The following is a 25,116-nucleotide window of genomic DNA, read 5'->3' as shown; positions in this document are numbered from 1 at the left end:
GAAGTTCATACCTTCATTCTATTTTCATTTAAATAACTAAACTTCCTAGGTATATGTTTAATTTATCTACCAACTTCTAAGAATTCACTTAATTTATAACTATCTAATATCCCTAAATTGAATTATCACAAGAATATCATTTGTTTTTTAGAAATCATAATCTTTTTCAAATATAATTTTCTTGTATTTCCTAAATATAGTTTTCGAATATTTCTATGAATCTTCTTATCAATTTTTCGCCATCATATAATTTAATTGCACCAATACATATAATTACGTATTTGATTAATAGGTCCGATGGAATTGAGTAAATTAAAAAAAAAATTAAATTTAATAAATCTAATAATTTAATTAAGCAACTATAATATTTTTATATCGAATGTGATATTTAATTTGCCACTAATTTTAAATATCTAAACTCATAAAATATTCTGATTAAACAATATATCAGTTAGTATAAACTACATTTAATAAAGGGCAATTAAATAATATAATTATCTAAATTAATAAAAATTAAAGTCTAAAATTCTTTACCTATTTCGTCCGAGGATGTGTGTTTAAATGTATGAAATTTTGTGTATGTTGATAATGTGTGAGGGTGTTAATTGTGTGTGTGTATATATATATATGTATGTGTGTGTGTTAAATGAGGAAGGAGGTGAGGATAATGGCCTACCACCTTATCCACAATTTATATATATACATATATTATTAATATTTTATTTTATTTTATTTTATCTTTTTAATAATTACCATTACGTTCTACCTAATTTCTTAATTAATTATAATTTGCTCCCAAATATTATAACGAGCTCCAATTTACTCCATTCAAGTTTAATATATTCCAATTTTGACTTATAATTTATTTTAATTTTTAATAATTAACAATTAATTCCTCAAGTATGTATAAAATTTTATTGTTGTCACAATTTTCCCCTTCTAAAAAAAAATTACGTCCTCGAAATTTAACCTACTTACATGTTCAATGGAATAAATAAGAATATGTTTCTCTCATATGCTCCTCAACTTCCCAGGTCGCTTCTCTTGGAGAATGCTGACTCCACTTCACTTTCATCGTTGGTATTTCCTTATTTCTCAATTTTCTTATACTTTTATCCAAAATCTTCGTTGACTCTTCTATATATCTTAACTCCTCAGATATCTTTATCTCTGCTTCATGAATGATGTGGCTAGGATTAGGTCGATATCGTCGTAGTATCGGAACATGAAAAACATCATGTATCTATGACAACTCTGATGGCAATGCTAGTCGATACGCTAGTGGTCCAATTCTTTCAATAATTTCGTACAGCTCGATATATCTCGGACTCAACTTTTCTTGCTTGCTCAATATACTCTTCCATGGAGATACCTTTAGGAAAATCTTATAACCTACTTCATATTTCATCTCCCTTTGGCATTTAACAGTGTAATTTTTCTGTGGATCTTGGGCTGCTTTCAAACACTTATTAACTATTTGTATTTTATGCACTAATTTAGGACCTTTCAGTTGTCGTAATCCCTCTATATCCCAATAGATTGGACTGCGAAATCTCCTTCCTTATAAAGCTTCATATGGGGCCATACCCATTCTAGAATGAAACATGTTATTATACGCAAACTCCATCAAAGGTAGGTGATCATCCCAATTGCCTTTAAAGTCTATTGTACAGTTCCTCATCATATCTTCTAGGGTCTGAATGGTCCTTTTTGATTGCCCGTTAGTTTGAGGATGAAATGTGGTACTGAAATATAATTTTGTACCTAACGCCCTTTATAAACTTCCCCAAAAATATAAGGTGAGCCGAGGATCTCTATCTAACACAGTAGATACAAGTACAACGTGTAATTTCACAGTTTCAAAAATGTACAACTCAGCTAACTTATCCAGAACCATCGTATCGGCAAGAAATGAGTGATTTCGTCAGTCTATTCACAATTACTCAAATAGCATCATGCTTCCTGAGTGTATGTGACAACTCTACGACAAAGTCCATAGTAATCATTTTCCACTTCCATTCTGGTATTGATAGAGGTCGAAGCTTACCTATCGGGGCCTGATGTTCTACTTTTTACCTGCTAACATGTCATACATTTAGCCACAAATTCTACCACATCCTTTTTCATTGTTTGCCACAAGTAGTATAGTTTTATATTTCGATACGTCTTTACAGTACCAAGATGCATCACATATGGTGCATTATGTGCTTCTCGCAAAATCCCCTCTTGTAATCCATCTACACCAAGCACACAAACTCGCTTCCCATTCACTATCACTCCATCAGCTGTTATTGAAAAATGTAGTTTCTTACCCTGTTTCTTTCTTTCCAGCATCCATAATAAGCAAGGATCTCGAGTATGCACTTCTTTGATTTGATCCACAACTTCTGGCTTAAGTTGCAAGGCTACCAATAATCCTGACACCTTATCAACCTCTATTTTCGTATTCATTGATCTCGTTTCCAGTAGCAATGTCTTATTGTGACTCCCAAATTGGCTAATGTACTTGAACTCTTTCTACTCAAGGCATCTGCTACGACATTTGTTTTTCCTAGATGGAAATCAATAGTGCAATCATAATCCTTCATCAATTATATCCATCTCCTTTATCTCAAATTTAATTCCTTCTACGTCAACATATATTTTAAACTTTTATGGTCAGTGAAGATTTGAAATTTTTCTCCATGCAAATAACGTCTCCAAATCTTCAATGCATACATAAATTATTGCTAACTCCAGATCATGTGTGGGATAATTGAAGGCATGAGTCCTAAGTTGGCGAGATGCATAAGAAATTACCTTTCCGTTCTGCATTAACACACATCCTAATCCCTGTCTAGAGGCATCCATATACACCACATATCCACCGGTACCAGATGGTAAGACCAGAATCGGAGTTGAGGTTAATCTTCTCTTCAACTCACAACAAACATGACAACCCCATACCACTCCAGTATGTAGCTAATAACACAAGATATCCCCCGCTATCCGAAATACCCTACGCGTCATGGTACCTAACTTCATTTATTTATTTTTTATATCACATCAGCAATCATATAAACATAAACCATTGATTATATTCCCAACTAGGTAAGCACCATCTTTTATTTCAATTCACAACAACAGTATGACTAACTTCATCATTCAATTTTTATATAATAATTATTTTCTCATTGATAACTTTTTCATTCAATTTCATTCGCCAATCAATTATACGATCATATAATTATTCATCTTACATCCGTATAACACAATCACATATAACATATGGAAACAATATCATCGATATTAAGGTAACCCAACAAATATTCCAGATCAAATATATTAACAACCAATATACAATATCCATATATATAAATATAAATCCAAATTCACGATCAGGTATATAAGCAATCAATATATATAATATCCACACATATAAATCCATATATATATATATATATATATATATATCCAATTGGCTATACTTACCTCAAATCTTAAAACAACTCTGTTAACACAAAAAGCTGCTCAACCCCTTATTTTGTCATCACGTCCTATAAAAAAATATTATACGTATAATCAATATATTGAGAATATCATAAATGCTACATAAAATATTAAATAATATTCATACATTTACACCAATCTTTTAATATTTCATTTATATCAAAGTTTCAAACCTCCGTTTCACTTTCTTTTAAATAAATAAACCTCCTAGGTATATATTAAATTTATCAGCTAACTCCCAAGAATTGACTTAATCAACCCCCTCATATCTTTATGATTATCATTCTTAATAACATCCCCAAATTGAATTATCATAAAAATCTCATTTTATTTTTAATAACCATAATATTTTTCAAATATAATTTTCTAGTATTTCCTAAATATAATTTCCAAATATTTCTATAAATTTTCTATCAATTTCTTGCAATCATATAATTTAATTAAATATGAATACATATAATTATGTATTTGATTAATAAGTGCGATGAAATTGAGTAAATTAACTATATTAATAATTAAATCTAACAAATCTAGTAATTTAATTAAGCAATTATAATATTTTTATCTCAAATGTGATATTTAATTTAACACAAATTTTAATAGCCAAACTTATAAAATATTTTGATTATTTACAATACATCAATCGGTATAAACTATATTTAATAAATGAACTAATTAAATTAATATAATTATATAAATTAATATAAAATTAAAGTATAAAAATTCCTTATCTGTTCCACCGCTGCGGGTGGATGTTTAAATAAATGAAATTGTGTGTGTAGATAATGTGTGAGGGTGTTAATTGTGTAATATACATATAGATATATATGTTAAGTGAGGAAGCGGTGGGGTAATGGCCCACCATCCATATCCTCAATCTACGTATATATACATATATTATTGATATTTTATTTTATTTTTTTTAATAATTACCATTACGTTCTATCTAATTACTTAATTAATATAATTTACTCCCAAATATTATAACGAGCTCCAATTTACTCTGTTCAAGTGTTAATATATTCTAATTTTAACCTATAATTTATTTTAATTTTTGTAATAATTATTAATTAGTCCCTCAATTTTATATAAAATTCTATGGACGTCAAAAATATTGCTATTTCTAAATGCTTATGAATTTACAATTTTTTCTTTTAAGATGATGGTACAAAAAAAAAGGAGATCAACTATGTTTTATTGCTTGAGGTGCAATTCAACACTATTATAATAGAATTTAGGGAAAAGTATTATTTTAGTCCGCTAAGTATGCCTAATTTTAATTTTAGTCCGATAACTATGTTCATTTTTGTTTAGGTTCAGTAACTTACGAAATTGCTTACTTTGAGTCCTTTGGCAGATTTTCGGACAATTTTATCCCTATTGGTGCATATGGACTAAAACTGCCTTTCAAAAGTTGCATAGGGGTAAAATTGTCCAATAATTTGCCAGAGGACTAAAAGTAAGCAATTTCATAAGTTACTGGACCAAAATAAAAATAGATATAGTTATCGAACTAAAATTAAAATTAGACATATTTAGCGGATTAAAATAATATTTTTCCCTAGAATTTAATACAAACTTCTTTTCTCCCTTTTTTTACTCCCCCTCGTCTTAATGATGAATAGAGTGTTTATACTAATGCAACATTGCACTAATTTGGTAAGTCAACCCTTCCTTTTTTTCTTTAGCTTCTTTAGCTTCTTTACTTCTTCAATACATTCGTGTTTTGGAATGTCAACCGTTCCTTTTTCATTGATTTCTTTCTTTTCTCAGCACCTTTTTTTTTTGAAATGTCATTTTTTTCCTTTTTCATTGATTTCATTCTTTCTCCAGTTGGTTTTTTCCTCTATCAAGAGCTCCCCAGTTCCTGAATATCCTTAGGATATTTAGAAATTCAAACGGATCATGGGTTCTTTCGTAGGCTTGTCTTGTCTTAAAGTGTTGATGATAAAAATCTAAAAGTTAAAGTATGAGAATAATTTCAGAGTTAGTTAGCCCGATCATTGTGACTTGATCCAATGTTAATTTGGTTTATGAGGCTTAGCTCCAGCCACTAAGTCAAGATAGTGTTACTTGATGTTATACGACTTTGTTGTTGCTTTAGTCTTAACTTTATTTTGAGTTTTGAACTTTAATGTTCATTAATTTGTTTTTTTTTTTTTTTTGGGAATACTCTGCGTTCACGGAAGGTCGATTTTTGGCTTTGGGGCATGTTATGCGCCTCAAGGAAGCTTGATTTTCGGCTTCGGGGCGTATTATGCGACTCAGGGATGCTTGATTTTCAACTTCGGGGTGTATTATGTGCCTAAGGAATTATTGATTTTTGACTTCAGGACGTATTATGCACCTCAAGAAAGTTTGATTTTTGTCTTATTGGGGCATTTCAATTATGCACATGGAGAAATGGCCTTGACTTGCTAGATTGATCTTGAGTCTTCAGCCCCCTCCATTTGGGCTTGCCAACCTGCTATAAGAATGTTGGACTCACTTATTCCACTTTTAACCTAAAATCGAAAAGAGTTTCTTAAACCTATTTCAGATCCAACTTCATTCCCTCAGCATTATAATCTCATAGACGGTGGAAAAAAGGAAAAAGCTGACAAACCAATGGAATCTGGCTATGCTTTCCCTCTATTTGCTCCTTCGTCTCAGGATATTTCTCGCACTATTGTAATGTTATATGCGAGAAATGCAATAGAATTTAATACAAACTTCCTTTTTTTTCCCTCTTTTTTTTCTCCCCCCTCATCTCATTGATGAATGGAATATTTATACTATACAAGATTACACTAATTTAGTAACTCAACCATTATTTTTTCTTTAGCTTCTTTCCTTATTTAATACCTTCATTTTTTGAAATGTCAATCTTTCCCCTTTTCATTAATTTCTTTCCTTCTTCGCTACCTTCCTTTATTGGATATCAACTTTCCTATTTTTTATTGGTTTTTTCCTTCTCCAGCACCTTACTTCTAAAAAATGACGACCTTTCCATTTCTAGTGTGATTTCTTCCTCTATGAGAAGGATGAATTTTACAAATTTGATGAGTATAAAGTGAGATATTGAAAATCGAATTTCAGTCTTTAATTAAATAATGCAAACAACTTTATTTCACAAGTTTGAGTAATGATGTTGTCATTTTTTATGGGTGTGTGTGTAATTTTTTTAAAAAACAGGAGTGCTTTGTACAAATAATGTCAAAATTTCTTACGAATGCAAGTGTAATTTTCTAAAAGTAGAGATAATTTGTATAGATAAACCATATGTCACGAAGTACAAGTATAATTATCCCTGAAAATAAATGAGTCATCACTAGTAACAAAAAGTATAAATATCATAGGGGGTAAATTGACGTATTTTAAAACATATAGGGAGGTAAATTGCTATTTATTTTTTTATAAGGGAATTTGCTCATTTGCGATATTACAAGAAAATTGCTTGTATTTTTTACTTTTTGAACAATTTAAAGTTTAAGAGGTTAACATGGTATTATTCTTTGGTAATATTATGACCTATTATCGTATTTACACCATAAAATTAATTATTTAGGATTGGAGCATATATGCATATGGTCCTTTTTTTTTATCTTTTATGATTTTTTCTATTATAATATATTATTTGTTACATTATTCAATGTATATAAATTTAAAAATTGATTTAATTTATTAATAATTTAAATAAATGAATATGAATAATTAAAATAAAAAATTACATGGAATAAGATAAGAAAATAATACATTATTATAAACTAAATATAGAACGATATTTGGGGATTCAAAATCATAGCAATTGTTTTTTTTCGTGTGGCCTTAAAAACGAAAAGAAATAGAGAAATTGCGAGCAGACATCACGTCGATGTCAGCTGAGTTGGACCTACGGACATAGCAACCGGGTCAGGCGCCCGGGTCCATTTCGCACCGCAGTATATAGCCAGCAAATCTCCGAGAGGGTTTTCATTTCACAATTTCGCATTTTGTCTCTGCCCAGCGAAAAACCCCTGAAACTCAATCCCAGAAATTCATTTGAAATTTGGACGACTCTTTTGGTGTTGCACTTTGTCGTAAGTAGCAATGATTCTCTTTTTTGGTTCAAACTCTACATTTGTTTTTTTTTTAATCTTTTCTTCTGATACTTTTGCTTAATCGGGACCCCTTTTCTCTTGTCATTCATGTGCTTCAATCTCTGTGTAATTGACGATTTTTTGGGCTTATCTCATATTGAGGTTTAAATTTTGTGTTTCTAATTAGCATTCATGATAATTCATACTTATGCCTGTAGATGAAGTTTGGAGTTCTCTGAGGAATGGAAGAACAGATTTTTGGTGCTAAAATGATGAATGAGTGTTTATTTTTTGGAATGGACATGCTTGTAGATGGATGTACTTGTTTTCTTTCCCATTGTTTTATGAGAGTGGAGGGGATGTCTGGTTCTGGGTGCAGGGGATTTAGATTCTCTTTCAGTAAATTCATTCTATTTATTGATCTTTGTTTCGGAGCTGATGGTGAGGACAAGACTTTTTGTGGTCGCAGCAAATTGGAGATTTTGTAAATTAACATCATAATAATTCACAATGTTGAAAGTGGGAGCATTTTCTATTTTGTCGAGTAGTTTCAATTGTTTCCGCTTGGCTTAGATTACATGTCTGTAAAGGTAATTATGCATGTTGAACGCGTGTTTGATTATATTGGAATGCTCTTGTCATGTCTGGTTGCGAAAAATGGAAACTTGTTTCTTCGATATCTTTTCGACTGTTGGGTTAGAATGCTTTCATCATGTATGGTTATGAAAATTGGAAACTTGTTTGTCTCAAAATCTGTTCAACTACCGTTGAGAATTGTTGGATACCAAATAATATGGAAGATGAGTTATGACTTTCTTGGCTGCTAGATTGGCTAAGACATATGAACTTGTGAATAAACCAATATGAGGTAATACATGACTGAGATAAAGTCACAAAGTTTTCCATCTTGATCAAATATTGTTGGTAACTACCCTTGAGTAAGTATGAACAAATTTCCACAATTTGCATCCAAAACTAAACATTTCTGTATCATCGACACGTGTTCAACATGCATAATTAGCTTTCTCGAGATGTCCGAAAATCTAAGCCAGCTGAAATGATTTAAACTACCCAGCAAAGAATATGCTCTCAGGTTCCACATTCTAATAATGTAAAATCTTAATTTTGAGAACAGTGCATGATCAGTAAACATGGAAACTAGCTATAACATTCTCTGATCCCAAGCAATGTCTTCAACGTAAGAACTTTTGGATAAAGCAATATGAGTTAATTGTTTGTTTATAGGACTGAAGAGAGACATATAGGATTAGAGAAGTTGTGATTTTTGCAATAGGAAAGTGAGAACAAGTTACTAAATTGCAAAGATGTGCAATTACCTGGAACAAAAGCTTCCTATGCATCATAGGACTTCATTAATTTTGTCCAACGTCTAGTGTTATTTGAGTAGATTTAGGTTAGGACATTATGTTGTTTTGTGATTTATTGAATTCGTAACTTTGCAGATAAACCGTTGCCTGACTTAGCCAAGACAGTGCGTTCTTTAATACGGGATAATTAGTTGAATCTTTATGTATTCTTTAATATGTATGAAGTATGAACTCTCTCAGAAAGACTGGGTATTGTCAAACTCATTTACTTAAAACTTGACATTTTGCAGAGGCTATCATTCTCCTGACAGAATTTCAAGGCATGTCGGCTCAAGTGACACCTGCTAAGAGACCACATGACCCAAGTGTTGCAGAGGTAAGTGGTAAAAGGAAGTGGCAGAAGTCATCGGCTTTAGGTTCTGATAATGCACCATTTCTAGGATCTTCTTCCAGCAAAATTGTACGATTACTTTGCCCAGCTTCCAAAATTGGTGGCATTATTGGAAAAGGTGGCAGCACTATATCTCAAATACGCCAGGAGACTGGAGCAAAAGTCCGTGTTGAGGAAACTGTTCCTGGATGTGATGAAAGGGTCATTTTTATAGTAGGGTCAGATAAAGATGATGAAGTTGTTGGTCAGCAGGTTAAGGCTGAAGTTAAGGAGACTAAAAGCTCTGAACCAGGTGAAAACCCAGAACATTTGGAAACTGATGAGAAGCAGGCTGGTACGGTTGATGATTCCCGATCAGAAAAGGAAAAGGCAACATCGTCCATTCAGAAAGCTTTGCTAGTTGTATTTGATAAAATGGTTGATGGGTTGTCCGAGACAAATGAAGGAGATGACGAGAATAGTAAGCAATCTTCATCTGTTGTTAGGCTCCTTGTCTTTTCTGGTCAAGTAGGCTGCCTATTAGGGAAAGCTGGCAGTGTTATAAAACAAATGTCATCTGAAAGTGGGGCACAGATTCGAATCCTTCCAAAGGACAAGCTGCCTGCTTGTGCATCTTCCTCTGATGAACTGGTTCAGGTATTTCTGTCATTTTTCTTCTGTTGTGCATGTTCTCTAGCACAGAATCAACTGCACTCTGGACTATATCTGCACCATGTGAAGTACTCATTGGAGCCAAACGTGCTTGGCACTAATTAGAACACCAGCTTTTGTATGAAAGATGTCTGATAAATTTTATAATTGTCTCACAATAGAAATTTAATGCCAGGACTAGGAGCAAGATCTTCAAAGACAGGGAAGGAAAACACTCTTTCTTGGATTTGATACGAGTTCTTAATTATAATAACTTTCAAAATTGATAAATTGAGTGTCTTTTGATGTCTAATACTCTTTTGCAGATCTCTGGCAGACTTGACACCATTAGGAAAGCTCTTCAGTCTGTTTCACAGCAACTGCTTGAGAATTATCCTCGCAATCATGAGTCTTTTGCTGCCAACATTATTGCTCCATCATCTCATTCCTTTGGTCCTCCTCCTAGACAGGATAGATTGCCGCCTTCTAACCGTCCTTTCCATGGACATGGAGCACCTTATTCTTCTGTATTTCATGATGGTGAGACCAATATTCCCAGTAGAATGAATTATCCTCCTGAGGTCCTAAGCTTCCGATTATTGTGTAATGAGGAGAAGGTAGGTGGTGTAATTGGAAAGGGAGGTTCTATAGTCAAGGCACTGCAACATGAAACTGGCTGTGAGATCAAGGTCCTAGATGGTGGAGCCAGTTCAGACGAAGATCGCATAATTATCATATCTGGTCCTGCTGTATGGCTTTCCTTATTTTGTTTCATCTGCTTAGATTTCATATTTATCTTTTGCCATCAGTTCTAATAATTTATATAAAGCAATAAATGGTTGTTGAAATCCATTGGATGCAGTACCCAGAGGATGGAATATCTGCTCCACAAGATGCAGTACTTCGAGTGCAATCCAGGATATTTAGGGCCGCACCAGAAAACAAGGACAAAACAATGACAGCGAAACTCCTTGTTTCCTCTCATCAAATTGGATGTCTCCTTGGCAAGGGTGGATCAGTCATTGCTGAAATGAGGAAATCAACTGGAGCTTATATCCGTATATTGGGTAAAGACCAGGTCCCCAAAAATGCGTCTGAAAATGAAGAAGTGGTTCAGGTATAATTGCATGCATAAAATTGAGATGTCTGATATTCTGTCGTGCTAGTTGCAGAGTATTCTTATTTGGACTTGGTACTAGCAATATTCTTATTTGGACTTGGTTATTATGTTTAAATTGTTTAAACCCATTATATTTTGGATTACCTTCTATTTGATTGTTTGAAACCAAAAAGCATAGACTTCTCTTTGACCTTTATAAGCGCTTCTGTTGTTTCCAATCTAGGTAACTGGAGAGTTTGAGGTAGTGCAAGAGGCTCTTTTGCAGATAACGTCAAGGTTGAGAAATCATTTCTTTCGTGATGTATTTCCACCTCTAGGTCACCCCCCGAACCCAGCATATCTGGAGCAAATGCCTCCATTTCCGTCATACATGGGAATGAGGGAATTCTCGCCTTCCAGAACGTTCTCTCATCGAGGTCCACCATTCAACAAGTTTGATGGTCCTGGTGGTATGCCTCCAGGTGGTGGTTTCCATCCACATGATGATCATCCTCCCTTTGCACATGATTTTCCCAGACCAGGGATCCCTCCTCACATGTCTGAAAGAATGTCGTCTGCAGCACCATGGGGGCCCCAGGTATCAGCCTTTAGATTGTAACTTCAGAGCTAACTTGCAAATAAGTCTTACGCTTCAATTAATGCCTACTGCACTTCCTTAAACACGATACTTTATGGACTCTTAGCCTTTGAGAGCATTTTCAAAATTGATTATTATCCATTGCTGATGATTACCTGTAAAACTATTCAATTTTCATGTTCTCATGATTGGAACTGGTGTGCAGGGACCGATTGAAGGGCCTGGCTCTATGGGATTCCCAGACTATTCAGGCGCTCCTCAAAGAAGACTTGGTGGATTTGGAGGGTTTGTCCTTCACATTGTCTCCAGTAATCTGTTAGCATAGCTTTTTCATTTTTTCTTCCTTGGATTTATATTTTGATTTTTATTTCACCAATGTAGAGGAAATCAACCGGCTATTATCACTAGCACAACTGTGGAGGTGGTTGTTCCTCGGTTTGTTGTTCCTGCAATCTATGGAGAGGATGGTGGATGCCTTAGACAGATTCGTGAGGTATGCATCTCGCTTGAGACTTACCTTGTCTTCCTAACACTTTTCGTTGATGCATTGGTGGAGGTTTCCTGAAGCTTCTTTGCTTTAATATCTGCCTCAATTTGATAGGGTTTTCTTTGTTACATTTGCCATACTCAAGTTTGTTCACTTCTCATCCTCCTCTTTGGGTCAAAATGTTGACTCTATGATTTCTTAGAACATATCTCGAATGGGTAGAACTAAATTTTATTCTTTTCATGAATTTTGTTTAGATAGCATTTCGGTTAGTCTTCAAAACTGTTTTACTATCAGTAGGATACTTCTATGAGATGCATGTATGCACATGTCATGTTCGTGTCTAAAGCCCTTCATTGTGTCCTGAAAGTTCATTGCTTTTTGGTGTTCTAACGATGCATCTACTTCTTGAGATCTGTTTCTAGTCATAGTTGATATTTGCAAGCAATTAGGTCCAAGGTCATAGATATGCTCTTCAGTCTTTCTGTAGTAACTTACTGATTGTACAAACGTGGAACTGTTTCAATTCAGAGTTCTTGTGCCTTGAAATGGTCAAAGAAAGGAAAAAGAATAAGCAAGCGTGCAATTTGCACAATTCTTGAGGCTCTTTGAATTTCCACCTTAATATATCCCCTTCAGTAACATAATGTTTTGATGCAAGATATCCTTCTGTGCACATCTTTCCTGCCTTTTGTTTCCCTTAATGTGTTGCACGAGTTCTCACAGTTCAAAGCAATTACACATTCTTTTATGCCTTCTAATCTTCAGATTTCGGATGCAAAGATTACAATCACCGATCCAAAACCGGGGGCAACAGAAACTGTGATCATAATATCCGGGACGCCTGAGCAGACAAATGCTGCACAAAGTCTCATTCAAGCTTTTGTGATAAGCGAGACTGAAGCCCCTTGATCGAAGCCCCTCGATCATTGATATCATGGTATTGGCATGCTGGCTAAGATGTATTTTCTTCCCAGAGTGTTTTTTGCTAGCTTTTCCTAGTATGTATGATTGCAGCAACGGGTGATTTTACCGACTTGCGCCTTTTCAGCAGGTTGTCCACCCCTCTTAAAGTGCCAACCTCAGTGTTGGTGCATTTTTAGAATCACTGGGGCGTCCAATGTGTGGACTATAACGCAGCACTCATCACATAGGTGTACGATGATTCTAAAATCGTTTGTCAAATCTCAAACATTAACTTGAGTAGTTAGGTGTTACATGGAAATATTTATGTATAAAATTAAGCATTTGTTGAAGCATTTCCCGAACATGTCATGCAGAAATAGTGTCGAATAATTTGCTGCTGGTATATATAGATTAGATAGGGAAAAATGCAATTTACTCCCATGTGTCAAGTGAAATGAGCAATTTACTCCTCTATGAAAAAGTAAAATAGTAGTTTATTCTCTTCTACTATTAGTAATAGAGCAAAATACCCCACTACGTCCAGAGGTGCACTACACTCGTCTCATGTGCATCTAGGCATAATTTTTACCAATAACAAAATTATTACATATATACATTTAATTTAATATATTTATACATATATTTCTTGTACTAATTATATATTTAATATTATAAATTTAGTTATATAAAAATAATATATATCCTTTTTTCATATATAAATAATATATAATATATATTTATATATGTATATATCTTTTCTTTCTTGTTGTCCAATCATGGGACTACTGTAGCCCTGCTGGCACCATCTCTCTTCCTCACGCCATTGACCCTAGTCATCCTTTCGCGTGGTCGCCGCCTCCCCCTTTCTCTTCCTCATTCCCTTGTTCTCGCAAACTTTTTCCCCCCTCTCCTCCTCGTCGTCTTCCTTGCCTCCTCCTCCTCCCGAATTTTGCCGTTGTCTCCCCCTCGTTCCTCCTCCTCCCGAATTTTGCCGCTGTCTCCCCCTTGTTCCTCCTCCTCTTTCCTCCTATGCCCAGATCCTCCCTGTCGTTGGTCGCCGTCGCCGCGTCCTCCTCCTCCCATTTGTCTCTCTCTGTATATTATATATATAAATACATATATCTATATAAATAGTTTTTATCATAAAAAATTTATATATATACATTCAAATCTAATTATATACATATATAATATACATATAATTATTTTATTTATTTATTTAAATTTAAACTGTTGATTTGAATTAGAATAAATCTACACCGTCGATTGTATTGGTTAAATTTGGACCTTAGATTGATCAAAATCCAAGGGTTATGAAATAACACTACAAAAAAAAGGCAGGATTTGGCACGGTCTTTGTAATACTTCAAGAACGGATATTGAAACATGATGTCAGGTGAAATATTTTTTTTGGATTATAGCTTTGGAATGGTCAAATCATTCCAAAATAAGTTCCAAAACAACAGCTACTAATCCCGTTCCCAAGTCCGTGCCAAAATTGTAAGGAAAAATTGTTGGACCTCAGTTTGAAATACTATATTAGATTTAGGAGCGGTCACAACTAACTGTTCCTATATCTGTTGCAATATATGTCCAAAAATGATAGTTAGAAAATGTATTCCAAAATGAGGTACAATTCGAAATGGTTTCTGTACACTCTTAATCAAATATGCCAAAAACCGTTCCAAAGAAGCAATGTATTTCCAAAAATCGTTCAAAAAATCAGTACAAATTGGAACGATTCTTTTAAATTATTTTCTAGGTGTTACTGAGTCATTTCCAACTGAAATCCAATGTCTATATCTCAACGGTCTTGTTGACCGTTCCAAAAACCGTCTCAACTACCGTCTCAAAAGTATGAGTTAATGGCTAGATATGTGTTCCTATACCTGTTCCATAAATCGTTCTAAATTTTTCTATATAAAATTGTTCATCTCTTTCCATTTAATATCACTATCTTCTTCTATTTTTTTATTTTTGTAATTAAATACTTTTTCATATTAGTATAATATATTTTTCAATGCCACATACTCCGATAGTACTAGATAAGGCTTATGATGACCATGCCTCATGATACAGTCACCGCTTGCCATATCCAAGATACAGCCTTCGTATGTACGTGACTACCATGACTCATCAAGTCCAAGGACTAATCTCGTACTATCGGAATAGGAAATCCCGTTCATACCAACCAAACCTTAAGAGGCTTGCATATGACGATCCATGCAAGTCAGTTCAATCAGTCAACTGCCTTACCAACTAACCCACTAAAACTGCAGAGACAATCTACATTTTCTGCTGACAAAACACAACTGCAGTACTCAGTGCCAGTCTCTATAGGACATTCGGTGGCTTGTCTCAAGGTCCTCAACTTGGAACATATCAGAATGACCCTCAAAAGTTGGTTTCATAGCGTCAAACCTATAATGCAACTCAACTTCATGGGTTCAACCTTCCTATCTGTGGGCATTTCGTTATGACATTGAAACTCCGTTCAACACTAGTGGTAAGCACAATAAAAACACATTGCCTACTTGATGAATTCTTATCATATTCATTAATTCAAATTGGTAAAAATTGACGAATGAAAAGCAACCAACCGAATTGGCTTTTAATCACATTGATTTCAGCATGGTTTGCACCCTGGGGGGAGGGGGAGTGATACTAGCCAAGCTGACCCATCAGTAGAGAGGCAACGCCCACAAGCTTACCTTCTACTTTACTGAACTGGCGGGCCCAAAAAATAAGTCAATTTCAGCCTGATACGTCATCATATAACTGGATGGACACATCATACAGCTCGCCAACACATCAGGACATGTCATCCTAAAATATCTCTAGATGGCTCCTAGTAGATCTATGGCAAATGGGCTGGGAATCCACAAGAAACAAATTTTTGAATTTTCAGGCAGACCTGACAAGACTCAGTCAACCTGATATATCTAAATCAAATCAAGTCAAGTCAAAATCGTGCACAATTTGTTCAGTTATTTGGCTAATTAAAAAAACTTTCAAATGGTGTAATACTCTATCCCTATATCTTGGTCTGTACATGCTTATAAATAGAGGTCTTGTGCAGTTATTTGATAACATCACCATTACTTTCAAACTTTCAGTTATTCTCTCATTTCTCTCTCGTAGGTTGTTTTGAGCCTATATTTTGCACTCTATATGGATATTTATCACTCTCACATCATATTTTATACTATTATTCTTACTTTGATTCGAGTTTCCCTTTCATTTCTTCAACAAACCATTAATGATTTAAGGATCGGAGTGCTACCTATGTTTTGCAGGATTAGTCCCCTTTGATCTTAGGATTTTTCTTAGAGATCCTTCGACCTAAATATTTGTTATGCATCAGTTTTAATTTACTGTATTTCATGCTTCCGCCATATTCCAGGTCGGCCTACAACTTTTCATCTATAGGATTCTCGATGTATTGTCTTGAGGTAATTGACTTGAATGTTTTGTACCTACCCTTACAAGTTAGTTTCATAGCCACCAACCTATATGCAACCCGACTCCATGGGGTTAACCATTTGGTCAGTGGACTTTGTTGTAATGTTAAGATAGTACAACATTATAAACAAGTAAGCACAACAACGATCATTGTCATAAATGAAAACTTACTTTTATTCATTTTATAATATTACATTACATCAAACATTGTCAAAATAGATTACGTAAACGTCAATTTAATTGGCTTTCTGATCACCTATTCTAACACAAAGAGCATCGAACCCAAAAAACAACAACTGATTACGGCATGAACACACATGCCCATGTCTGTGTAACCAGCCACCATTATCTTGCATTCAACATATCATCTCCACCAAAACAATCAGAACCAATCAACAGACAAGGCTTCAATAATAGAGTTAGGAATTCCTCCCCCAACGGAAATACACAAAGCATTCTTGGAAATCTCTGAATATTCCTTGAATAAGTGTAATAGAATACAATAAAACTTCTTCATTCCTTAGGTAATTAATCACTCTAGGAATACAACCATGAAACTCCAATTTTCTCTATTGGAAATTACTTTCCAGTTCAACCGCCATTCTTTCTGCCTCTGCTTCCACATGATCCTTGTCTAGAATCTGAGAAAAAAAAAAAAATACATCTTCCATGTAATACAATCACCAACACAATCTCGGAACACCACTCCGACTCCCCCACCACTTCCATTCGGGAACAGATAGCTTGGAAAATTTACCCCTATTGATCTCCTAAGGGAAACAACATCCATTATCTACATTTGATCCATCGTGAATCATTAAGGTTGCTTCTGGCATTTGCTGAAAGAAAATATCCTAAATAAGCTTTCTCAGATACGAAAAACCAATCGGCTCTCTTTACTCCTTAAAAATATTTTTTATTTTGTTGATCACAAATCAACCAACATAAAACCCAACTTAACTGAAATTGATCTTCTTCCAGCTCTTGAGTTAAACCATCTAGGCCACTCACCGTACAGAAAGCAAAAATAGACCAATCCTCTAAGGAATATCCGTCAAAGCCCAATACTGTTGAGCAAAAGAGCACCTAAAAACAACATGCTCTTCATCTTCAATCTCAGTCTCACACAAAGGACACCCATAGTCATACTAATATTTTTCTTCACCTTAAATTTAGTATCACTGGAGTTACACCATGATAAAGTCTCCACAAAAAAATGTTTCACCTTGTTCGGGACCTTATGGACCATAAAAATGACCACCCCACATCTATCTCTAATTAGAGGACTCTAAAGAGACACTCCCACCATCCAGCCCCCTTCTAATCAGCCAATAAACACTACGAACACTAAAAGAGCCCCTACTAGAGTAATGCCAGACTATACGGTTAGGGTTTTCAAGTTTTTCTATCGAAATAGAACTGATACAATCAACATCCTCTTCATAGAAATGTTGTTGAAGAAGTACCAGATTCCAACCTCCCCCCTCCAGAAGTAAAAGCTTACAGACTTTAGCATGCTCGGATATTTTCTTTGTTTCAAACTGGCTTGAAAAACAAAGGTCGAGGAACCTAGTTATCCAACCTAACACAAATATTCTTCCCATTACCCACCTTACATCGGCATCCTGCTTTTAACACCTAAATTGCTGAAAAAATCCCACACCATGTAAGAGAGGGATTAAAACCAATTTTTGCATCCATAAATTCAATCCTACGAAAGTATCTAGCCTTAAGCACTCTTGGAGACTTTTCGGGCACTATCAAAATACGCTAAGCCTGATTTCCTAATAACGCTAAGTTAAAGCAACGTAGGTCTCTAAATTCGAGCCCACCAATTCTTTTGCCCTAACATAAACACTGCCATGCCACCCAATGCAACTTACATTCCCTTGGCGAACTCCACCAGAAATTAGTGATCATTGACTCAATCTCATGTAACAAAAAATCAAGTAATGTAAAGTACGACATCACATAGGTTGGAAGTGACTGAAGAGCTGATCTGATTAAACTCTCCTCACCTGCTTTTCATAAACACTTCCCTTTCCAACCAACGATCCATCTACCAATTTATCCCGTATACCTTGAAATACTTGACGCTTTGAGCTTCCCACAGTGAACGGTAAGCCAAGATATTTTTCTAACTTTGGCACCATTTGAACATTTGACACCCTTGCTGTCCCCCCCCCCCCCCCCCGGACCTTCGTTGATACTAAAGGATTAAAACCATTTCAAAATTTTCAAAGTCTATTTGCCTGGACGAACGTTCATAAACTGAAAGAACAGTTCTAACACCCCTCATTGCCTCCAGTTTCGCCTTGCAAAAAGTAAGAGAGTCATATGCAAAGAGTAAATGAGAGATACATGGGGCACCTCAAGCAACAACAATACCATGCAGTACTCCCCTATTTTAAGTTTTAGTAATAAGTGAATTGAGAACCTCCAAACAGATAATAAACAAATAAGGAAATAAGGGTCCCTCTAACATATTCCTCTCTTCGGAATGATAAACCTAAACTCTTCTCCATCCAATATGAACGAGAAACTAACAAAGTAAGGCACATCATAATAAATGAGATAAACACTTTACTAAAATCCAACTTCCTAAATGTGCGTACAACAAAATCCCATTAAGTACGATTATACATACAACTTGCTCACATCCAGTTTCAAAGCAACAAAACCTTACCTCCCTCTTCTTTTCTTTTTAAGAAAATGATTGCATTCATAAGCATGAAAAGTATTGTCCATTATAAGTCGATCCTCAACAGAAGCAGACTCAGATGGAATATAATAGAATCCAAACAACACGGTCAATGAGTAGATTATCCCCTATAAAAGAAAAAAGTTAACAATGTAATCCCTCCACCCCCTGTATTTTTAAAATGAAGCAATTTATCCCGAGAGTAAATTACTTCATTTTGAGAATATATAAAGGATAAATTGCTTTAGTTTAAAAAATACGAAATAGTAAATTACTAAATTTTTTTCATAAAAAATAGCTTATTTATTTACACTATTGGAGGGGTTGCTTGCAATTTTTTTCTATTGGTATACCCCCACCAATGCACGTTAAGATCTTCAATCCTCGGTTGTACTAAAACCAATATGGCAACGCGAAGAAATAAACGCTTATATTCTCTTTTTACCAATACACCACTTCCCGTTCAGTCACGTAACTTTTCAATCCGATTAACTCTATCCCGTGGATGCTTTATAAAACTGCCACTAATTGACAAAATATATGTGGACCAAAACACCAATCTATTTATTTTTTACAATCGTATTAGTAATTTTCTATCCGATAATTATTTATTCATACGTATTTAAAGTTAAATTATTTTATTAGTTTTCATCAATGTTTTACTTTATCTTTGTTTCTTTTATTTAAGTAAAAAAATATAATAAATATTGTTTATGCTGGTTCTCTCTCGTCGAGAGCTTTGATGACTCGATGATTATTCCGTATAATGATTCGGAAAACCTTAAGTCGATTCTCTCGCAAAATTTAGAGTCTCAGATATAAATTTAACCCGAAATTCTCGCTAAGTGATTCTGTTTATCCTTATCTTTGGCAAATTGATTTCCTATCCAACTCCATGAACTTTGACCGTCCTCAGTTCTTTGATGTATCGTCTCTCGCACAAACTCGGATTTTCAGCAAGGCCCACGAAGCGAAAATCTTCTATACTCTGACCTTTTGCGATTGAATTATTCGTTTTTGCGGCGGTACAGCTTCTTGTATTCTTACCAATGGAGAACTACTCTCTCCCACAAGGCTCTTATTTTCTGGGATTTGACAGCTCCACCCAGTGAGTCTCTACTCTTAATAAAGATAATTGAAAATTTTCTGTTTCTGACTTGTTTAGCTCTCTGGGGTCTTTTATTTTCATTAAACATGATTGAAGATCTCATCTGCAATTTAAAATTTTGATATGCTGATTAACTGATGATAGTTGGGCTCCTTTTAATGTATCTTACAGTAGTTTGCTTTTTTTTTTTTTTCCCTTTTTTTTGATAATTTCTTACAGTTGATTGTTTATTAGGTTCCAAGATTGGAGCTTTGTTTGAGTTCTAAAAGAAAAAGATTATGATCATGTACTTTGTAGGTCGTTGAAGGCGACTGTGTTAGATGCAAGCCTGAACATTGTAGCTAAGGAGATTGTTAACTTTGATTCTGAATTATCTCATTACAAAACTAAAGATGGTGTTTATCGGGACGCTTCTGTAAATGGGAGAATTGTTTCCCCCACTATAATGTGGGTGGAAGCATTAGACCTCATTTTTCAGAGGCTTGAAAAATCAAAATTGGAGTTTGGGAAAATTGCTGCTGTTTCCGGTAGTGGGCAGCAACATGGCAGTGTGTATTGGAAGAATGGGAGTTCGGGGATACTCTCCTCATTGGACCCGAAGAAACCGTTGACAGATCAGCTTGGTGATGCCTTTTCCTTGAAGGAGTCGCCCATATGGATGGACAGCAGCACTACAGAACAATGTAAGGCAATCGAGAAAGCCGTAGGTGGTGCTATGGAGTTATCAAAGCTTACAGGTTCACGTGCATATGAAAGATTTACAGGCCCACAAATTCGGAGGATATTTGAGACACAACCTGAAGCCTACTCTAACACGGAAAGAATCTCCTTGGTCAGCTCCTTCATGGCTTCTCTACTTATTGGGAGCTATGCAGGTATCGATCACACTGATGGAGCAGGGATGAATTTGATGGACATTAAATTGAGAGCCTGGTCAAAAACAGTTTTGGAGGTTTGTGGATCTTGACTTGCAATTTCCATTTGCTTCTTGATTAAAGCATTATTTCAGTTTCCTATACTGTATAGTTAATTTTATTTTGTTTCCTGTTTCACAATAAAAGATCCTTTCTGGGAGATGCTACAGTTTCAAGTTTTATGATATTTATTGGAATCATAATATCAATGTTGAATTTGTTGTTGCTTTTAGGCAACAGCACCAGGCTTGGAGGAAAAACTTGGGAAATTAGCGCCTGCATATGCTGTAGCTGGTCTGATAGCTCCCTATTTTGTCGAGAGGTCAGCAGCTCCTGTCTAGTTATCCTGTATTTATGCAATTGTACTGCTTGTGTGCCACTTATCTTGTATCTTGTATGAATTCCAATTACAATGCATGCTTGCATCACTCTTCTGTAACATAAAATAAACATTATACTATAGCTTATGCAGGAAGTTACTTAGTTTAAAAATACAGTAGTAACTTACTTACCTTTGTTTAAAGCATGTGAAAGTGACTGATTCTGCATAGCATTTTAAACACCTAACATAAGATTCAGCATTGAGAACTCTATCAATGCTGAAGTTGAAGGATAATGATAACACCCTTAGACATACCGATAAGTTAATTCACTGATATTCTGGATTCTCGTGTTATTGCTCTTCATTTTTGTTCCATTCTGTATGAGGGACACCCTCCTTAAAGGTCAAGCTTCATTAATCTCCTTTTAAAATGCTTTCAGGTATCACTTTGACAGAAACTGTTTAATCATTCAGTGGTCTGGTGATAACCCTAACAGCCTAGCAGGTAACTCTCATTTGTATTTTTCTACCATTTCTCTTATTGTAAGTCGCTTATAATGGTGCTTCTTTTATCAGCTTCTGTTTATTGTTGCCTCTGGATTATATAGTTCTGAGATCTGCTTATGAGGCATCTGTTATTGGTTTACTTGTATTCTCCATATTAATTTCCACTATGCATCAGTTTAGCACAGAGTTACAAAGTTAAATAATACATAGAAAAAGATAACATTAACAAGCATTTTTAAGCCAATCCCAATGCAGGAAGCTGCAGAACTATCATGTTGTATGACTATGTACGATTTCTATTATTGCCTTATGTCATGGTAAAGATGGTTAGTTGTTCTTAGAGGTGTACAAATCACTTTCAGCTTATGAGGTAATGGTTGACGGCTCTTGAACATAACCAAGTTATTCATGATTAAAATGCTACTTGCTTGTTGTATCCCTGCATCCTGCTCTGGATGCGAGCAATTCAATTTCTAGTTGTGCTTGCTGTGTAATTTGTTTTTGTGATTATGTTATCATGTTACTACTTGGTTTGCAACCAAAATATCAACTTTCAGGAAGATGCATCGGGATTTACTAGTTCTTTCCTCATCGTGATGATATTACTATCTAACAGTTGTAATAATAATAAAACTATGCACACCCGCAGTAGATACTGAATCAGTTGTGTTTATGCTCTGTAGGTTTAACTCTGAACACTCCTGGGGATCTGGCAATCAGTCTTGGAACTAGTGACACTGTAAGTAGTATCTTGATTGTCCTTCTCACCTTATCTGCTTATGATTTTTAATTTGTAGTTGGTTCAGGTGCAGAAATGCTAGACAAACAATTCATCATATGCATCTAGCATTAAGATTTCCCTGCCGTTTTCACTCATGATCTCTATATGTTTTCAAATCATTTGTAATTCCGCTTAAAGTGCTACTTTGTAAGGGTGTTTGGAAGTGTTGCATTGAGGGGTTGGAGATTTATTTCAGAAGTTTGAGGAGGGAGTTGGTAAATTAGCATTTCAAAATGGGGGACAAACTGTAATTAAGCCTTAGTTATAAGAGAAAAGCTAATGATCCCCAATCTTATTCAGAGACCTCTTACTCCTTTTGACTTCTGAAATTACCGTGTACATTGAGTCATGGTCTGAACTAATCGTTCTTTCTCCATGGAACCGACGAAAGTCTTTAACAGAAATAAGAGTAGTTTGATGGCGACAAAGAGACATAACGCAAGGCGTTTGACTTTTTTGCCCAATGTGAATTCTGCTAAGTATTTCAGTTGAATTTGATGAACCCTACTTTTCTTCATAGGTATTTGGGATCACAACAGAACACAAGCCATGCTTAGAAGGCCATGTTTTTCCTAATCCGGTGGATATGACTGGCTACATGGTCATGCTTTGCTATAAGAATGGCTCTCTGACTCGTGAAGGTATGAACAAGCCGTCGAAGACAACACTGTGTATAACGTAACATAAGACCTTGACTATGTCTCTGACTCTGAACATTGTAGATATACGTAACCAGTGTGCAGACAAATCGTGGGATTGTTTTAATTCACTTTTACAGCAGACACAACCTCTAAACGGTCAGTGCATAAATTCTGTTCTTTTAACTATATTAAATATGTCAATGTTTGGATGGATTTTTCTAATGCTTTCTGTTACAGGTGGAAAGTTGGGCTTCTATTACAAAGACCATGAAATTATTCCTCCCCTTCCAGGTGACTACAGTAGAAAATTATGTGAACAAACATCAGCAGTTTGACAACACAATATAATTGTATTAGGATTTGTTGACAGTTCTCGGCAGTACAAATGTGCTTGACTTGTAAATTGTTTATGATTGCAGTTGGATTCCACCGTTACGTTCTTGAGAATTTCAAAGGAGACACATTAGACGGAGTAAAAGAATATGAAGTTGAGGAATTTGATGCTGCTTCTGAGGTTAGTGGACTTAACTAGACCAGTCAATAATTTTACAGACATACATGCTCATACAAATACACTGAAGGTCCGAGCATTAGTGGAAGGGCAATTTCTCTCTATGCGCGCACATGCTGAGAGATTCGGGATGCCTTCACCTCCAAAGCGGATTATTGCTACCGGTGGAGCATCAGCAAACAACAGCATTCTAAGCTCAATAGCTTCAATTTTCGGGTGCAATGTCTATAAAATCCAAAGTTCAGGCGAGTACTAATTTCTTTTATCAGCTATGCACCGGTTGTTCTCATAAGAGGTTCTCTTTGGCATATATTTTTGAATCCGTCTTTCATCAATCTAGTTACTCGTTCCTCTAAGTTTCTTGTTGTTCGATGTTGATTTTCTGTTGTGAAACTTCGCCTTACAGACTCGGCTTCCATGGGAGCTGCATTAAGGGCTGCTCACGGTTGGTTGTGCAACAAAAAGGGCGAATTTGTTCCAATTTCATGCATGTACATGGACAAGTTGGAGAAGACGTCTCTCAACTGTGAGCTCGCGGTGGCTGCTGGCGACAAAGAACTCGTGTCCAAGTATGCTGTATTGATGAAGAAGAGAGTGGAAATTGAGAATCGTCTAGTTGAAAAACTAGGGCGGATGTGAATTTTTGAACAAGAGGTAGTCTGCGTTAGTTTGGTAAAACCCTCAGCCTGGTAGAATAGAATCTCTGTTTTATTTCGTTTCTTTTTAAATATTGTAATGAATTTGTCAATAATGAAAGGGGACTGGTTTGCATGGCGGCCATGTCCATATTCTGCTGCGCTGCAGTTGCTTTTACTAAATGTCTTTTTACGTATTTTCATCGGAAAATATACTTATTATTCGCTATAATATTAGTGGCTACTATTAAAAATCATGATAAATGACTATTATTCACTATGATTAAATAAAATCGATACGAAAAATTAACTTTTCTACTATAGAAAAATTATTTGCCACGGCTAAGGGTCATTATCAAAATAAAAGCCATGACACTTGTTTTAGCCATCCATGCAAAAATGACGGCCAACAACGTTGCATAGCTGAGGTCAATAACTATTTGCTGCGATTATTTGTTATTAGTCATGGTAATTGATCGTAGTTAAATGTTATAATTCTTCTAGTGACATATTTGCAACATTATGTCTATACTTCAAGTGAGGTCGTT

General features: G+C 35.1%; 2 protein-coding genes across 4 annotated transcripts; both read left to right on the top strand.

Annotated features, from left to right (window-relative positions):
* Positions 1–7,391: 7,391 nt before the first annotated feature.
* LOC105162189 (RNA-binding KH domain-containing protein RCF3) lies at positions 7,392–13,339 on the top strand. The gene is made up of 8 exons (XM_011080158.3): positions 7,392–7,547; positions 9,166–9,902; positions 10,223–10,645; positions 10,759–11,013; positions 11,240–11,593; positions 11,799–11,878; positions 11,975–12,086; positions 12,849–13,339. Exons 2-8 carry the CDS (start codon positions 9,198–9,200, stop codon positions 12,990–12,992), a joined length of 2,073 nt encoding a protein of 690 aa, XP_011078460.1. The 5' UTR covers positions 7,392–7,547; positions 9,166–9,197; the 3' UTR covers positions 12,993–13,339.
* A 6,533-nt stretch (positions 13,340–19,872) lies between these two features.
* LOC105162190 (xylulose kinase 2) lies at positions 19,873–24,751 on the top strand. 3 transcript variants are annotated; one of them, XM_011080159.3, is made up of 11 exons: positions 19,873–20,257; positions 20,555–21,209; positions 21,405–21,493; positions 21,934–21,998; positions 22,684–22,739; positions 23,302–23,422; positions 23,504–23,578; positions 23,660–23,713; positions 23,842–23,936; positions 24,004–24,178; positions 24,340–24,751. In XM_011080159.3, exons 1-11 carry the CDS (start codon positions 20,199–20,201, stop codon positions 24,570–24,572), a joined length of 1,677 nt encoding a protein of 558 aa, XP_011078461.1. In that variant the 5' UTR covers positions 19,873–20,198; the 3' UTR covers positions 24,573–24,751. The 3 variants fall into 3 exon arrangements, with proteins under 3 accessions (XP_011078461.1, XP_020549643.1, XP_088739122.1); XM_020693984.1 differs by having other exon boundaries at positions 20,492–21,209; XM_088882996.1 differs by having other exon boundaries at positions 20,477–21,209.
* Positions 24,752–25,116: the final 365 nt, after the last annotated feature.

Source organism: Sesamum indicum, linkage group LG7 (assembly GCF_026168435.1).
Source record: "Sesamum indicum cultivar Baizhima isolate 11 linkage group LG7, ASM2616843v1, whole genome shotgun sequence".
Taxonomy (NCBI): domain Eukaryota; kingdom Viridiplantae; phylum Streptophyta; class Magnoliopsida; order Lamiales; family Pedaliaceae; genus Sesamum; species Sesamum indicum.
This window is presented reverse-complemented; position numbering and strand designations above follow the sequence as displayed.